Source organism: Staurois parvus, unplaced genomic scaffold, assembly GCF_062004578.1.
Source record: "Staurois parvus isolate SC_StPar_1 unplaced genomic scaffold, SC_StPar_1.0 ptg000020l, whole genome shotgun sequence".
NCBI lineage: Eukaryota > Metazoa > Chordata > Amphibia > Anura > Ranidae > Staurois > Staurois parvus.
Window position 1 is genome coordinate 619809 of NW_028317816.1, and position 19131 is coordinate 638939.

The 19131-nt window shown below is 47.0% G+C and overlaps 1 protein-coding gene across 3 annotated transcripts in view; it reads right to left on the minus strand.

Annotated features, from left to right (window-relative positions):
• The window catches only part of NUP214 (nucleoporin 214), a 183128-nt gene that overhangs the window by 41137 nt on the left and 122860 nt on the right, over window positions 1-19131 (minus strand). For all 3 annotated transcript variants that reach the window (XM_089686965.1, XM_089686952.1, XM_089686957.1), the window contains one exon: window positions 3197-3350. In XM_089686965.1, coding sequence (XP_089543091.1) covers window positions 3197-3350 — 154 coding nt within the window. The remainder of the gene's footprint in view (window positions 1-3196; window positions 3351-19131) is intronic.

Here is a 19131-nt window from a genome sequence, read left to right on the forward strand (position 1 = left end):
TAATTTGGTGGGCAAAGTGCAGGATCTTTTCCCGTTGTGACATGGTAAAGGAGATGCCCAGATCAGACTCCCATTTAGATAGGAAAGGAGGGACAAAATTGGGTTCCGGGTGGATGAGAGAAGAGCAGATGTTGGAGAGGCTATGGCGAATCGGTTCTCCCTTGTGACATAGAACTTCAAAGGCAGTCAACTTTCGAGAAATACCGGGGGGAGTGCAGATAAGAGTAGACTGAAGACCTCTCCAAACACTCAACAGGGGATCCACCAGTCGAATAAAGTCATTGGCAAGGAGGATCCCAGTGGAATTGAGAAAGTCCACCAAGTGGGAGTAGTTGTGAGACAAGCAAATTGAGGGTCCTCTTTGAAGGGAAATGTATCACTCCATGTTGTTTTTTGTATTATTAATTGCTTTTGTATTATACCCAGAATGAGTTAATGAAAATATGCTGTGTCAGTTATGTGCTATAGAACTGTACTCACAATATTCTTTTGTTTTTTTATCTTAACTTAGCCTTGGTAGAGGCAGGGATAGTATCCAATTATTTCTTTGTACTAACAGCACCTGTTTCTGCTATGATATAGTTAAAAGTCAAATACTTCTGTCTCATGTGAAAATAACTGTTGGTTACTTGTAACTGATTTCAAGGCCTGAGAAAAATCATGTTCACAGCCTTGACAAGTATCTAGCGAAATTCTATTGTATGATTCTCTTTGTTACAATATAAGAAGAAGAATCTACGAATAAAGATCAGATCGTCTTCTGGAAACCTCTGTGTGTGCATGCTAATTCTTTTCCAGAACACGGTCTCATTGGATCCAATTGGGGCCTAAACCTGCCAGTGTATTATTAGAAGCACATATCGCTTTCACTCTTGTCCTGGAGGAAAGTCAGGGTTTCTCCAGATGGGAACCAGGAGATGGCACCGGAGAAATGGACGTGTTATGGAATGGTTCCCGATTAACTACAAGAGTGGCACTAAGAGTTGGGTGTGCAACTAGGTCGTGAGGTAGAGGACATTGCAACCACGGCCAACTCAGGGCCATACCCCCAGAGCCCTACAACTCCATGGCCATCCAGTGCTTGGCAGCACCATGGCAGTGCCAGTCGACTAGGCAGGTGAGGTGAGTGGCTCTATAATAGGAGCGAAATCCGGCAGGCCTACACCACCACATTTCTTAGGTGGGGTCAGAACATGGAAAGCCAAACGTGCCCCCCCCCCCGAATATGACCAAATAAGGGTGTGAAATAAGGCATTGACCTTCCAAAAGAAGGACGTGGGAAGCTTGAAGGAGAGGGCTTGTAGTTCACCCCTGCACCTTAACCTCTACAGCCTTATACAGAGCTTACCTCTGAACTCCTGTCACCTCACCATCCACAGCCCATCTCTACATCCTTAATCCACAGCTCACTGCTACACACTCCCCCTCCCCCCTACAGCATACCTTTGCACATGTCCGCAGCTCACCAGCGCACACTTCCTCCTCCTTCCTCCCACATTCTGCAGGTCACCTCTGCACTATTTTTCCACAGCTCTCTGCATCACCCCCCCACCCCTCACCACCACCACTTTCCCCAACAGCTAAGCCCTGCAGCCTTCTCCACAGCTCCTTACCTCTGCATTCCCAATCCACATCTCACTTCTTCACCCCTCCTCAGTTCTTCCCTCTGCACTCCCCCCCCCCCCCCCCTTTCACTGCCCTCAACTCCCCCTTTCCGACATTTTTCAGATGCTTACCTTAGCAAAATGTATCTGAGCAGCCAGTTGGCTATAGTACTTCCTGCAGCCACAGTTTGTTTCCCCGCACACTGCAGTGAGTGCACATTCATTTGAGGCTCTGCCTCTTTCACCTGCAGCAACAATTAAAATGTCTAGTAGGGGCATCGGCAGCAGGAAGTGGTGCTTGAGCCGTCAGGAGAGGTAGGCTCTCACTTGTAAAAACAGAGCCTGGCCATGTTCTGGCTCAAAAAAGGCCCTGGCCATAACATTATGACCACTGCTAAGTAAACTGAACAACATTATCTACAGGGTGGGATATATTAGGCAGCAAGTGAACATTCTGTCCCTGAAGTTGATGTTTTGAAAGCAGAAAAAAAAAAAAAATGGGCAAGAGTAAGGATTTGAGTGACCTTGACAAGGGCCAAACTGTAATGACTAGACAACTGGATCAGAACATCTCCAAAACTGCAGCTCTTGTGGGAAGTTCTCGGTCTGCAGTGGACAGGACCTACTAAAAGTGGTTCAAGGAAGGAAAACTGGCAAGCCAGTGACAGGGTTATGAGATGCCAAGGCTCACTGGTGCATGTGGGAAGCAAAGGCTAACCCCGTGTAGTCCAATCCAATAGAAGAGCTACTGTAGCTCAAATAAGTGAAAATGCTGGTTCGGATAGAAAGATGTCAGAACACACAGTGCTTCGCAGCTTTTTCATACAGGGGTGCATAGCTGCAGACCAGTGAGTGACAGGGTGTCCATGCTGACCCATGTCCACAACCAAAAAGCCTACAATGTGCACATAACTTAAAAACTGGACCACAGAATAATGGAAGAAGGTGGCCTGGCCTGATGAATTCAAGAATGGTTTGAGTAACACAATGATGAGTTCAAGATGTTGGCCTCCAAATTCTCCAGATCTCAATCCAATTGAACATCTGTGAGGTATTCTGGAAAAACAAGTCCTATCCAAGGAGGCTCATCTTGCAGAGGTCTAGTGGTGTCCATGCCTCCAAGGATTATGGTAAGTGATCATGATGTTATAATATGCCAGTCTTGACTTTAAAAGTTAAGATTGGCCTGCTCTGCCATTAGCCAATGCATTAAAGACCCAAAAAGTATGGTTAGCAGGCAGTGGAATCAAGTTGAACATTAGAGGAAAACTTAGATGTACATATATCTTCTGTCTATACTTATGGCACTACATCATTTTAATGTACAGTTATTACTAAAAAAAAAAAATTTAAAAAAAATTTATATAATAAAATACATCAGCTTATATACTTTAATCATATTTTTAGTCTGGACTTAATCTGATTTGCTCATAGTTGAAACAGGTTTACTTTATAAACTTTATTATTTGCAAAAAGTACAAAAAGAGCAAGAATGACCTGCATCACATCAATCTATCAAGACAATCATAATATAACAAATTTCAAATTCATTTAAAGTTTAGACCTTTAAACAAATGTTAAGGAATACTCACTGGCAGAGCTGGGTGACCCAAAACCAGTGTTGGATGATCCAAATGGGTTCTTGTTGGCAGCTTCCTGGCTGGGTTTACCACCAAGACCGCTAAAGAAACCACCACCCGTATTACTGCCGCTTGAGCCAAAAAGCCCCCCGCTGGTGGAAGATGACTGCAAAGAAAAAAAAAAAAAAAGACATCAACAGAGAGATCCGTGTTTTATGCAACTCATAAGCAGCATAGAGTAAACCCTCCCCAATACATTTTTTTGTTTTGGGTGGTGCTTGAGAATCCACCAAGTTTTGACTGCTTACCAGAATACTTGTGATAAAATATACTACCCTAACGTAGGCATCACTGGCTGGGACTCTCAGACTGCTGCAGACATCAGCCAAAAGCTCAGTACGCATGGACCAAAATTTGGTTGGTTCGATTGAAACCAGCTAAATATTTCAATGTGTGCAGCCCTTTCTGTTCAACAAAAACAGATTAGACCAACTGCTGTCGAACGGTCATGCAAGAAAAACGCAAAAATTTAACTATATTTCCAGGAATCTTCCAGGACAGCTTCACATGAGAGATAGGCTCCTCCCAGGAAACACCCGATCCACCACCTTTTCCATAAATAGCCTCTCTCCCTAGGGGACCCTCAGAACAGGAATATGACCAAAGGCCTAGGACAGGGGTCCTCAAACTGCGGCCCGCCGAGGCCATTTATCCGGCCCGCCGGCAGGGAAGTGTTCGCAGCGAGGAAGGGACACTAAGTACAGGGGCGGGCAAGGGGCTGCTGTACCTTACCTGGCTCCGGTCCCAGTCCCACGACGATCCAGTCCAGGAAGCGCTGCTCTTTCATTCACTCCAGCCACTCCCTCACTCCTGCCGCTCGGCTCCACCTCCTCACCGGTGATTGGGCGCTAGAACTGTAGCTCAGGCAAGGCACACAGGTGGCCAATCACCTGCGAAGAGGCGGAGCCGAGCGGCCCCGCGAACATCGAGTGAGGGAGAGGCCGGAGTGAAGAAGGGCAGCTGACAGGTAAGTGTGCCGTGCTGATGGTGCTGCTGCAACCAGGCTGGCTGCAGCAGCACCATGCTGGAGCAGGGGACAGCAAGTTAAGTGTCATTGGTGTCAGTGGGAGGAATAGTGCCCCATCATTGGTGTCACTGATACGAACGATGGGGCACTATTCCTCCCCCCACTGACACCAATGATGGGGCACTATTCCTCCACCCCACTGACACAAACGATGGGGCACTATTCCACCCCCACTGACTCCAGCGATGGAACACTATTCTTTCCTCCACTGACACCAATGATGGGGTACTATTCCTCCCACTGACACCAATGCTGGGACACTATCCCCCCCCCCCCCGACACCAATGATGGGGCACTATTCCCCCCCACTGACATCAATGACGTACTATTCCTCCCACTGACATCAATGACGTACTATTCCTCCCACTGACACCAAAGATGGGGCACTATTCCTCCCACTGACAAGAAAGATGGGGCACTATTCTTCCCACTGACACCAATGATGGGACACTATTCCTCCAACTGACACCAATGATGGGACACTATTCCTCCCACTGACACCAATGATGGGACACTATTCCTCCCACTGACACCAATGATGGGACACTATTCCTCCCACTGACACCAATGATGGGGCACTATTTCGCTCCATAAGACACACTTCGGGGGAAATGTCTGTGCGTCTTATGGAGCGGCTGGCCCAGTATTCCCGCCGCCGTTGTATGTCCGCAGTCTCTGGTCATCTCCTGTACTGTGTCCGCATTTGTTCATAGTTTTTTTTTTTTTTTTGAAACTATAGTCCGGCCCTCCAACGGTCTGAGGGACAGTGAACTGGACCCGTTTAAAAAGTTTGAGGACCCCTGGCCTAGGATAAAGCATAAAGATGACCGAAGGAACAATATAAAACCAGTCCACTGAATGACGGAACACCAGCATATAAGTACACAGTAATAGGGAGGGAGTTACGCTGTCCTGGAAGATTCCTGGAAATATAGTTAACAGGTAAATAACTGTGTTTTCCCTAGTCATCTTCCAGGAGAGCTTCACATGAGAGGACTGAATAGGAATACGTACATTAGGGCGGGGCTGTCGCTTGCAGGAGCTTTCTGCCAAACGCCTGGTCTTTGTTGCCGATCAGGTCCAACCGGTAGTGTCTGGCGAAGCTGCTGAAGCTTGACCATATTGCGGCCTTGCTTTCTCTACCCAAGTAGCTGCAGTGGCCCTGGTCGAATGCACCTTCAAGCCAGGTGGAAGTGCCATTGGCGCAGTTTTGTATTCCTCTGAGATGGACTCTCTTATCCATTTTGCGATGGTGCCTTTGGAGGTATTGTATCCCTTTCTCGGGCCTTGGAATAAGACGAAGAGACTGGATGAGCGCTTCCATGTTTTAGTGCGCTCGATGTACACAATTAGGCATTTTCTCACATCAGTTTTGTTGTAGTCACCCTCTTTGGTGCTGCCTGGGTTTCCACCAAAGGATGGTATTACTATTTCCTGTGATCTATGGAAATGCGACGCGACCTTTGGTAGGAATGCTGGATCCATATGGAGGATGATTCTGTCCAACAGGATTGTGCAGTAAGGTTCTATTATTAACAGAGCTTGCAGTTCGCCAATTCTGCGAGCGGAGACCAGGGCTTTGAGGAGAGTGATTTTGAGGGTCAAGTGCCTGAGAGAGCATTTCTCCAAGGGTTCAAAAGGTTCCTGCTGAAAACTTTTTAGAACTGTGCCTAGGTCCTATAGAGGGTACTTTGGCATGCATGGAACTCTGCGTCTGGAGATGGCTCTCAGGAATCTCATTACTAAGGGATCCTCTGCTAGTTTCAGCTCCCAGAAATGAGACAGAGTGGCTACTTGCACTCTGAGTGTATTGGCGGCCAGGTTTTTATCCGCCACGGCTTGAAGGAATTTGAGCACTGTATTTAGGATAGGGGCTCCTGACGGCTCATTCCTGCTTCTCCAGCAGGAAAAAAAATTTTCTCCAGATTTTGTCGTATATGGTATTTGTCGACTTTTTCCACCCGTCCAAGATGGTGGCAACTACTCTTTCTGATAAACCTTTTTTAGCTAGCCTGTTCCGCTCAGAAGCCAAGCTGTCAGGGATAGCTTTTCCAGGTGTGGGTGTACCACTGCCCCCTGCACAAGTAGGTCGTGCGTGGGTGGTATCATCCACGGGTGCGTTAGGCTCAGTTTCTTCAGGAAGGAGAACCATGATCTTTTGAGCCAGAACGGAGCAATCAGGATGACCCTGGCTTGGGACAACTGTATTTTCTGTACCACTCTTGGTAGTAGTCTGAATGGTGGGAAAGCGTAAAGGAGGTCTTCTTCCCATTGTTGGGCCAGTGCATCTGTCCCTGCGCTCCTGGGGTCCTTTTGCAGGCAGAAGTATTTCTCTAGTTTTGCATTCTTTCTGCTGGCGAAAAGGTCTACGGAGGGAGTACCCCATCTGGTGCAGATTTGGTCGAACGTTGTACGGCTGAGGCACCATTCTGACTGGCTGACTTCCTCTCGTCTCAACTGGTCGGCTAGCTGATTTAGATCTCCCTTCAGGTGTAATGCTGTGATGGATTTTAGGTTCCTTTCTGCCCAGCTCAGGAGGGTTTCTACTAGTTCCATCAGTTTCGGGGACCTTGTGCCTCCTTGCCTGTTCAAGTATGCGACCGCTGTCATGTTGTCGGACAGGATCTGAATCTCTTTCCCTTCTATTTTCTCCTGAAAAGCTGTGAGTGCTCTGAAAATTGCCAATAATTCCCTGAAGTTTGAAGATCTCCCCAAGGTTTCCGGGTCCCGCAATCCTCCATGTGTGCGCCCCACCCCCACATACTTGCATCTGTGGTGATTCTTATTGGGTTGGCTTGCTTCCACCTTCTTCTCGCTTTTAGTGTGTGGATGTTCCCCCACCACTCCAGTGATTCTCTCACTTTGTGCGTGAGGCGGATGCTGGAATCTAGGGACGCTTGGCTGCCATCCCAGTGGGAGAGGACGTGGTTTTGTATCGTTCAGGAGTGTAGGTGTGCCCATTGTACCCCCAGTATGGCTGCTGTCATGTGGCCGAAGAGCTTCATGGCATTTCTGACTGTGCAAGTCGCCATCCCCTGGAGGGTTTTCGTGTCTTCTTGTAGTTTGAGAGCTTTTTCTGCGGTCAGGTATAAGCAAGTATTTGTGGAATCCAGAACGTATCCCAAATACGTGATCCTCCTGGAAGGGACTGTGATTTCTCCATATTTATTAACCACACCGGGTTTTCCAGGAAGGATACTGTGTGCTCCACGTGGCATTTCAGGGCTCTGTGTCCGCAAATAAGAGTAGATCATCCAGATAGGGGATGAGGTTTATCCCTTCTAGCCTCAAAGCTTGCAGAGGTTCCGCTAGGATCTTTGTGAATATTCCTGGTGCTGAAGATACACCAAAAGGAAGTGCATTGAATTGGAATAGGATCATTCTTTCCTTGACCTTTAGCGCGAACCTTAGAAATGTCCTTGATTCTTCCCTGATCGGAACATGAAGGTATGCGTCCTTTAGGTCTATTGATGCCATAAATGCACCAGGCAGAAGAAAGAGTTCTTTCGTCGTATATATTGTTTCCATGCAAAATTTTTTGGGTTTTACAAATCCGTTCACCTTCTTCAGGTTGAGTATCATTCTATATCTTCTGGACGCCTTTCTTCTTAGAAAAAAATGAGAGTAGAATCCTCTTCCCATTTCTTCCTCCTCCAGCTGACAGACCACGCTCTGTTGGAGCATCTCTTCCAGGAGGTTCACAACCGCGTCCGCCTTTTCCTCGTCCCTTGGTAAGGGGGTCGCAATAAACCTCCGAGGGGGGAATGGGAAAACTCTATCCTGTAGCCAATGTCAATTGTGTCTAGGATGAATGCAATCTGGTAGAGCCGTTGTGTGTGGAAGTGTCCCAGCCTTCTACCTGGCTTCGCTAGTCTCTTGGACTGAGTTTTGAATTTGACTTGGGTGGGGTTGAAGAGGAAGCCAACCTTCTGCCTTCCTCTTTTGGAGGTCCAGGCCCTCTTCTGACCTTGAAATTTTGCCTCCCTTGTTGCCTGCTGCCTGTTGGGGCGAAAAAATTTCCGTCCCGCTTGCCTGCTGGAGGTAGGAAATCCTTTTCTTCTATCGGCCGATCTCTGGAGAACTGCGGTCAATTCTGGCCCAAAGAGTAGTTTCCCTTCAAAGGGTAGGCCACAGAGCCTGGATTTGGAGGCGACAACCCCTTGCCAGGATTTTAACTAAATGGCTCTTCGGGCTGAGTTTATGAGTGCAGTTGATCTCGCTGTATACTTGATTGTTTCAGCTGATGCGTCTGCGATGAAGGCTACTGCTTTCTCCAAGACCGGTAATGATTTGAGGATTTCCTCCGCTGGTGTACCTTGTTCCAGGTGAGAGCAAAGCTGGCCCAGCCTTACGTCTAGGGTTCTGGAAACGTAGGTTGTTGCTATTGCTGGTTTAAAGTTTACCACGGACGATTCCCATGCCCTTCTAAGAATGTATCGGCCTTGCAGTCCATTGGGTCCTTTAAAGAACCTCCGTCTTCAAACGATAGATCTGTGGATTTCGAGATCTTCGAAAGTGGGGCATCCGGTTTCAGGCAAGACTCCCACACGGACGCATCTTCATCCTTAAACGGGAAACGTCTTTTCAGGTTCTTAGGAAAAAAAGCTTTCCTTTCTGGCTCTTTCCATTCCTTCTTTATGGTAGACCATAGGGAGGAATGGACCAGGAATGTGCGGCCGCTTTTCTTCTGTAGCCCCGCATAAAGCTACTCATGCAGAGAGAGATATGGTTGTTCCTCTTCTAAGTCCAGGGTATCGTAGATTACCTTTATGAAACCTTCTGTATCCTCTACTGGAAAAAGGAATCTCCGCGACCTGTGGTCCTGTTCTTCCGCCTCGCCTTCCTCTGAACCGGAAGTACCGGAAGGTTGTTCTTCTTGAACTGTGACAGCGCCCAGGTCCTGTCTCCTCCTCTTAGCCGGTAGGGAAATGCCTGAGCTGCCTGGTTGGGGCTCGTCCAGGCCTGATTCCTGCATTTGTTCTCTGAAATTTTAAAAGGTTTTGGACATTTCCTGCGTCATATTTTGTAGAAAATCTTTGAAGAGCAACCCCGACTCTTTCTTAATCAGCTTGTCAATGCACTCCTGGCACAGCTGCTTTTTCCAAGAGCTAGCGAGTCTCCTCTTGCAGGTAGCGCATTTCCTCTTAGCTTCACAGAGGACCTCCTCGTCTCTTCTCTCTTCCTCCTATGGGCCCATCTTACAGCTGGCCTCCCTCCAGCTCGGTCAAATCTGCCTCCATTCTGCGGCTTCCCTGCCCTCGGCACGGCTGTGTTTAAAGGGTAGTAGGGCTCCGCCCCCTCCCTTGGGTCCTGGTACGCCGATTTCCTCTCACGGCCTTGGTGGATGAAGCGGCCGTGGTGTGGGGCAAAGTTTGCGGCCTTCCGTCCATATCCAAGATGGCGGCGGGCCTCTTCCTGTTCGAGTGCCGGAAATGAAGCTCACGGGTCCCGGCAATCGGAAATGACGATCCCGGCCGTGACGTCATCCACCCGCGCCTCCTCGCCGGGATGTCGGCATGCAACGGAGGAAGGTAGGCTGTTTTTACCCAACAGGGTAACGGTCCATTCCCAGTAAGCCAGGGAGGAGGGCTCTATCACCCCTGGAGAGCCCCGCAGGACCAAAAAGGAGGGTGCTGTCAACCCCATCGCCCTGAGGAAAGAGGGGCTTGTAGGGAACACTGGAGAGGCCACCCCGCAAGGCCCCTGCCTTGCTTGAAAATAGGAGGAGGGGTAGCCCCATCCAGTAGGCCTCTGTACCCCACCAGACGACCATGCTAAACTAAAAAAACCGAGAGCAGTTCCTAGTCCCGGTCCAGGGGAAACACTAATACTGAGGGTCCCCTAGGGAGAGAAGCTATTTATGGAAAAGCAGGTGGATCGGGTGTTTCTTGGGAGGAGCCTATCTCTCATGTGAAGCTGTCCTGGAAGATGACTAGGGAAACAGGTAATCCATCAGCTGCTGCATCACTGATCAGTGTATTCCCCATTGTCAGAATACAATAGCACAGCAGGGGAGATCCATGAATCCACCCAAATGATGAAACTTGAGTTTTTTTGTTTTTTTTTTTATTCAGCCCGCTAGTGTTTACCCAGCTTAAGTGAATTTAACATCCCTATTTAAAATCAACTACAGAGAACATAAGGCAGAAATGTATTGTTCAATCTTTAGCGCCTTGGTTTTGAGCCTGAACTTCTTTGTTGCTTGCCATGTAGCCATTGGGCTACTGGAGGGTAGTCACAGGTGAGAGTGATGATTTTTAAAAAGATGTAAAGGTGGTAGTCTCTACCTGGAAAAAAAAAAGGGGGGGTAGTCTTTAGCAGTCTCATGTAACATGTCTCTGTCTTGTACAGCCGCTGGTCTGTAGTTTGACAGCAGTTGGATAGTGTGAGGAGCTCATGGGGATTGCATTCCGCTGACTATATGCAGCTTGACAGCTACAGCTGTCATGGTCTGTGCTGCCCCAATTCTGTGTCTATCTGGTAGGGTGGGCACTGTACAGTAAAGCAGCCTTTGACATAAACAGCACCTAGTAAATAAGCACAGAGAGTTTGTAAATAGAATATTGCTACAGAGACTGAAAGAAAAACCAGATTGATCCTTACACTGTGAACATTATCAGACAGTGGCTCAGTGCAAAAATGCAGTTAGTGCTGGAACAAGTGGAAGGGCGACAGAAGACACCAGCTGCACCGGGAAGGGTAGGAAAGGGGTTGAGAAAAGCCAAGTGCTGTGCTCTCTATGGCCCGCATGATGCTTGGTGGTGCACTAAGGCTACCTGTGGCCAGAAGGGTAAGAGACATGAGCTGGATGTCAACGTGGAGGCAAGCGCTAACCGCCATCTTAAGTAGGGGGGAGGGCATGCTGACCACTAGTGTAAGGGGGGAGGGAACGCATACTGACCTCCAGCGTATGGGGGATGCACTGACTTCTAGCTAAAGGGGGGGAGAGGATGGGGCACGTGGACCACCAGATTAAGGAGGGGCACAATGACTACTGGCCATCAATGAAGGGGCTATGCTAAGGTCTAACCACCAATCAACCGATTCATCTCCGCTCTATAGCAGAATTACTACTACATGGCAGGCTCCCTGCGCAAAATCACGTATATATAAGTGATTCACACTCCCAACATGACCACGCCCACCAATCTGGTGGTGCAGTCACTCGGTGTCCAACCAATCAATCAGTAGATTCAGGCCAGTGTTGTTTGGCCTGGATCTGCAGATTGATCCCTACCCTATCAGAGATCTTCCTGTACCTGTGTTTGCATTATTTCCTGTACCTGTGTAAATGTAATTTTCTCTCCCTGAGCACATTCCGCTCCAGAGAGAGAAAAAAAAGCAGATCGATGAGTAAAAAGCACTAGACTTTTACAGTAAAAAGCACAGCTAGGACATATTTAACCCACTGATCGCCCCCCCCCCCCCCCCCCCCCCCCCCCCCGTTTACCAGTTTCATTAGTACAGTGTACAGATTTTTTTTTTTTTTTACTGATCACTGTATTGGTGTCACAGGCGACTTCAGATAGCGTTAGTGTCCCTCCTAGATAGGGTCATATTGCCTTCCACTACATCAGTCATCATATTTAACCCCTTGATTGCCATGAACATGCTCACATACACAAACCTCCATTGCTTGTCTATTGTCTGAACGGATCAATATATTTGATCAGATCAGAACTATACTAGCATTCACAATAGCATAGTGTCCCCAAAAACGCAGCATTAGCAGGATCAGCCCCGCCACCTGCCAGCACCTGCATTTAGCCCTACTCTTAACCCCCCTCCTCTCCCCCAGCAAGTGCAGAGTGAGTAGATCACGGTCACTTGATACATTGCACACAAAACTGCAGTGTTTACAGAATCAGGCCTGATCTCTGCTAGCACTCGCAGGTAAATTGTGTTGTAGCGATTCAAGCAGTCCCTGACAGCCAGGTGCTCTTTTTCACGTGAGTCGCACTAGATGCCTATAAATTTAGTGACCAAAATGCCAAACTCTAGCAAAGAGGCCTACAGGATTCTGACCGTGTCATACGAGAGCGAAGGGGAAGCCTCACTTGACAGAATCAGGCTCAGAATATAAACCTGTAGATTGCGGAGTGCCAGTACTAGTGATGCTCAACCTTTTGGTGAACTGGTGAGCACCAGCGGCCTAGTACATCCTTGTCTTATACAGACCAGCACTGCAGTATCACTTGGTGACATGAAGAGTCACATAAGTGCAGTACAAGCTGGTGTAGTGGCGAGCACAAGTAGTGTCCCGCAGCCACCAAGAATTCGAACACAGGTACGTAGAGCCCATAGTGTCCTTCCGGATGTGCTTGTGAATCCTGATTGGCAGCCCACACATTCTGCAGCACCCATAATTTCCCCATCTACTGCCTAACCCGAAATTCAGGTGAAAGAAGCAAATTTAACTACTCCCCTTGATTGTTTGGAGCCATTTTTCACAGAAGATCTGTATGCACTGATTGTGGATCAAAGCAATTTATATGCACAACAGTTTATCGCCGCCAACCCAGATTTAAACATTGCCAGACCATTTGCATGGAAACCTATTATAGTTTCCAAATTTAAAGTTGTTTTGGGCCTAACCCTCAACATTGGCATTACTAAAAAAAAAAAATGAATTGCAGTTGTATTGGTCCACAGATCCGATTCATCATATGCCTATGTTCTCTGGTGCCATGGCCAGGCATAGATATGAGAATATAATGGGGCGACGCTGAATTTGACCGACTCCATATAATTTGGCCCCTCGTAAATAATCTTAACCACAAATTTGCAGATGTGTATACTCTCCAGAAAAACATCTGTATTGATGAGTCCCTCAGTTTTTATGGCAACCTTGCATTCAAACAATTTGTCCCCAGCAAGCGTGCCAGATATGGGATCAAAAAATATAAGTGTGTGAGAGGGCAACAGGCTATACATGCAATTTTACAGGGGAAAAAATAGTCAGGTGGAGCTCCCCGGATGCCCAGACTACATGGGAAGCAGTGGCAAGAAAGTTTGAGACTTGGTGTCACCCTTTTTCCATATGGGGTACCACTTATACGTGGATAATTTTTATTCAAGCGTGCCACTATTTAGACATTTAGACAATCTTGAAATTGGCGCATGTGGCACTGTGCGACATAATTGCAGAGGCTTCCCCCAATGGCTTGAAAATACCCATCTTAGACAGAGGGGAAAAACCTGCTTGAAAAATGATGAATTGCTCGCAGTGAAGTGGAAATACAAATGGGATGTTTTTGTTTGTCCTGTCTTCCATTCACGCTGACATGACCATCCAGATTTCCACGGCAGCTGGTGTTGAGAAGCCTCTCTGTGTCCACGACCATAACCTTAACATGGGAGGGGTGGACTTCAACGACCAGATGATGAAGCCGTACTTAGTTTCCCAAAAAGCCAGATGCTGGTACAAAAAAATGTATGTTTATTTCAATTGGCTCTATAAAACGCTTTTGTGCTTTACAAAGCAACTGGATGAAGTGGATCCTTCCTAAAATTTCAGGAAGACATCATCATGGCCCTTGTGTATCCAGAAGGTGCATTGGCCCAAACCCCCAACACAGATGCAGTGAGCTGGCTGCATGAGAGGCATTTTCCCAATGCCATTCCTGGCACCCTAACCCAAAAGGCACTCCAAAAAAACACATTGTGTCTGTAGCAGACACGTAATTAGGCGTGACACACGCTTTTTTTTTTGTCCCTCCTGTCCTGACCAACCTGGTCTCTGCCTCAAGGAATTCTTCCATCGCTAACATACTCTAGTGGACTATTAGTATAGGGTACAACAAGGCACAATCTAGGGAACATATATGCACATGGTCTCAAAAGAAGCTAGATAGTCAGGAAACTGGCTGTCGAATTTTGAGAGACCCTACCATCTGGTTAAAAGTGAAAACAAATAAAAAAAGTAAACAAAAATAGTAGTTTTATTATTGTTTAGTTACTGTTTTACTGGTACGATTTTGTTAACCACTGCTGTTTTCTTTGCAGGAATGCCATTCAGCTGCAGCACCGATCTATTTATTCTGACAGCAACAGCTCTCAGAATATATGTAAGTAAGTCTGTGCAGTGCTGTTGGATGATATTTTTCATCTGCCGTTAAAAAAAAAAAAAAAAAAAAAAAAAAAGAGCATATATGCCCATGCATGGGGGCCTAGGGTGGCCAGTGGGTGGATGGCCCCTATGCTTTGGCATATATTTTTTTAATTTTCATTTGGCAGAGATTTCTTCATCCATATCGATCAGGAAAAAAAAAAAAAAAAGAAGAACATTTCATGTGTGCCTACCATTAGAAGTGGGTGGATGCAGGGCTATATACATACATACACACACATTATATATATATATATATATATATATATATATATATATATATATATATATATATATATATATACATACACACACACACACACACACACACACACACACACGAAACTCGAAAAATTTGAATATTGTGCAAAAGCTCATTTATTTCAGTAATGCAACTTAAAAGGTGAAACTAATATATGAGATAGACTCATTACATGCAAAGCAAGATAGTTCAAGCCGTTATTAGTCATAATTGTGATGATTATGGCTTACAGCTCATGAAAACCCCAAATTCACAATCTCAGAAAAATAGATTACATGCAATCAATAAAACAAGAATTGTACATAGAACAATATCGAACCTCTGAAAAGTATAAGCATGCATATGTACTCAGTACTTGGTTTGGGCCCCTTTTGCAGCAATTACTGCCTCAATCCGGCGTGGCATGAAAACTATCAGCCTGTGGCACTGCTGAGGTGTTATGGAACAATGCTTCTGCATTGTTCGGTCTCGTGTCTCTCATCTTTCTCTTGGCAATGCCCCATAGATTCTCTGTGGGGTTCAGGTCAGGCGAGTTTGCTGGCCAATCAAGCACAGTAATCCCACGGTCATTGAACCAGGTTTTGGTGCTTTTGGCAGTGTGGGCAGGTGCCAAGTCCTGCTGGAAAATGAAGTCAGCATCCCCATAAAGCTCATCTGTGGAAGGAAGCATGAAGTGCTCTAAAACCTCCTGGTAGACAGCTGCGTTGACCCTGGACTTAATGAAGCACAGTGGACCAACACCAGCAGATGACATGGCTCCCCAAATCAACACAGACTGTGGAAACTTCACACTGGACTTCAAGCATCTTGCAGTGTGTGCCTCTCCATTCTTCCTCCATACTCTGGGTCCTTGGTTTCCAAATGAGATGCAAAAGTTGCTCAGAAAAGAGGACTTTGGACCACTGAGCAACAGACCAGTTCTGTTTTTCTTTAGCCCAGGTAAGACGCTTTTGACATTTGTTGTTCAGGAGCGGCTTGACAAGAGGAATATGACATTTGAAGCCCATGTCCAGGATCCATCTGTGTGTGGTGGCTCTTGATGCACTGACTGCAGCCTCAGTCCACTCCTTGTGAAAGTCCAACACTTTTGAATGGCCTTTTCCTGACAATCCTCTCCAGGCTGCGGTCATCCCTGCTGCTTGTGCAGCTTTTTCTTCCACACTTTTCCCTTCCACATAACTTTCTATTAATGTGCTTTGATAAAGCACTTTGGGAACATCCAACTTCTTTTGCAATTACCTTTTGAGGCTTTCCCTCATTATGGAGGGTGTCATTGATGGTTTTCTGCACAACTGTCAGGTCAGCAGTCTTTCCCATGATTGTGATTCCTACTGAACCAGACTGAGAGACCATTTAAAGGCTCAGGAACCCTTTGCAGGTGTTATGGCTTAATTAGCTGCTTAGAGTGGGACACATTGATCCTAGAATATTGCACCTTTTCACAATATTCTAATTTTCTGAGATTGTGGATGTGGGGTTTCATGAGCTGTAAGCCATAATCATCACAATTATGACAAATCAAGGCTTGAACTATCTTCTTTTGCATGTAATGAGTCTATCTCATATATTAGTTTCACCTTTTAAGTTGCATTACTGAAATAAATGAACTTTTGCACGATATTCAAATTTTTCGAGTGTCACCTGTATATGTATATATATATACACACATACATACACACATATACATATATATATACATACATACACACACACACACACACACCTATACACACAGTTGCAAGAAAAAGTATGTGAACCCCTTGGGATTACCGTATTTTTCGCTCCATAAGACGCACTTTTTTCCCCCAAAAAAAGGGGGGAAAATGTCAGTGCGTCTTATGGAGCGAATATGGAGCGGCCGGTCCGGTATTTCCACCGCGGCCATGTCAGAATACCGGGCCGGCCGCTCAGCTCTGCAGCGGGACCTTATGGAGATGACTGCTGACCTTTGGGGAGGTGGGGACCGGGTACCTGAATTTGACAGGTACCCGCTCTTACTTTGTTCTTTGATCTTACCTGTTCCTCTATCCAGCGGCGCGTTGTCTTCCGGCTTCTGTAGTGTGGGCACTGGGCATGACAACCGGGTGCCAAGTGCGCATGCGCAAGAAGCGGTGCTTTTTGTGAATGGTAAGGCGGTACCTGGGACACATGACAGATCCCAGAAGCCGCCGGACCAATCACAAAGCGCAAGTGCTTCTCGCTCATGCGCACTGGTCACCCGGCCGAGTGCCATTACAGAAGCCGGGAAGACAGCGCGCGGCTGGATTGAGGAACAGGTAAGATCAAACAAAAACTCGCAGTAAGAGCGGGTACCTGTCAAATTCAGGTACCCGCTCCCCACCTCCCCAAAGGTCAGTCATCTGTACTGTCCCCAGTCTCTGGTCATCCCTGTGCTGTCCCCAGTCTCTGGTCATCCCTGTGCTGTCCCCAGTCTCTGGTCATCCCTGTGCTGTCCCCAGTCTCTGGTCATCCCTGTGCTGTCCCCAGTCTCTGGTCATCCCTGTGCTGTCCCCAGTCTCTGGTCATCCCTGTGCTGTCCCCAGTCTCTGGTCATCTCCTGTACTGTGTCTGCAGTCCATTAGTTCAGAATTTTTTTTTTCCTGTTTTCTGCCTCTAAAACCTAGGTGCGTCTTATGGTCAGGTGCGTCTTATGGAGCGAAAAATACGGTACGTGGAGTTTTGCATGAATTGGGCATAAAATGTGCTCTGAACGTCATCTAAGTCAGCGTTTTTCAACCACTGTGCCACGGCACACTAGTGTGCCGTGAGATATTGTCTGGTGTGCCGTGGGAAAAATTGCAATTTCATCCGTAACATGTGGCCTCGGCTCACAAATAGACCAATCATTAGAACAGCAATGGACAAACTACGGCCCGCGGGCTGTATACGGCCCGGCGGACCTTTTAATCCGGCCCGCGGAGCGTGATACTGTCAGGATTAGAGATGAGCGAATCGAACATAACGAAGTGGAATTCGTTCCGAAGATTTGGAAAAATTTGATTCGCGACGAATCCGAAGATTAGCAAACTTCGGATGCACGAATCGAATTTTCCCAAAAATGGCGGCAACATGTGTGGCGACAGGAGAAAATGGACAGAGAAGATGAGGCGGGGATCTCTGGGAAGGCGCGCAGACAAGGCGCGCTGACCCATAATGCATTCTTGAGTCATGAATCATGACATGTGATCGCATTAGCCAATCAGCAGCCAGCCAGCACTGTGTAATGGTGGAGCTATAAATCGCGGCCATCTTAGAATTCTCCATTAGCCTCCGGTCATTCAAGAGAGACAGACCTGTCTGTATTAAGGGACAGAGTTAGGGCCACAGAGACTTTAGGGCCACAGAATCGTTACTCAGGGACACAGAATCGTTACTCAGGGACACAGAATCGTTACTCAGGGACACAGCTATCAAAGAATCGAAAATTTAAAGTGACATACACCCTTTTTTTTTTTTGGTGGCTGTCGTGCACAGTTGGTGCTGCAGTTTGCCGATTGTGCAAAATAAACTGACTTTCTGCTTCACAACCACTATTGTACGTTCAAAGAGTTAGATCCATTTACACGCCGGGTGGCGGTAATATTTTTTGGGCGATTAGTGCATTCCAGTGACATAAACGTACAGTTTCCAGCCAGCGGCAAGCTGCAATTGACCGATTGTGCTAAATAAACTGACTTTCTGCTTCACAACCACTATTGTACGTTCAAAGAGTTAAATCCATTTACACGCCGGCTGGCGGTAATATTTTTTGGGTGATTAGTGCATTCCAGTGACAGAAACGTACAGTTTCCAGCCAACGGCAAGCTGCAATTGACCGATTGTGTACAATAAACTGACTTTCTGCTTCACAACCACCATTGTACGTTCAAAGAGTTAAATCCATTTACACGCCGGGTGGCGGTAATATTTTTTGGGTGATTAGTGCATTCCAGTGACATAAACGTACAGTTTCCAGCCAACGGCAAGCTGCAATTGACCGATTGTGCTAAATAAACTGACTTTCTGCTTCACAACCACTATTGTACGTTCAAAGAGTTAAATCCGGTTTTATTTTTGGGGTGCTTATTGAATTAAAGAGTATGTCAGACAACACGCAGAGGAGTGGCAGAGGAGGCAATGTTTCAGGAGCGAGCAGACGTGGCAGCAGAGGAAGGGGTCGAGGCAGCACTAGTCGCAGCCAGAGGCCAGTGCTCCCGGTGTCATCCAGCGGTCGTGTCTCCACCGACAACCCTGCCGTCATCGATTGGTTGACTCGGTCGTCTTCCTCTTCCCAGGTCACCTCTGACACCTACAGCCAACGGTCGGTGGGTACGTCAGACACAACCGTTAGTTGGCATGGCCCGGGAGCAAGCCCACTGAAATCACGTGTCCTCGACCTGCCCCTGTCCTTTGGTGTTCCCTCACCAAGCGAAGTATCGCATGCTGTGGGCTCAGCCCCACTGTACAGTGAGGAAGAGCTAACAGAGGGCGGTCAGGAAAGGGGGGAGACA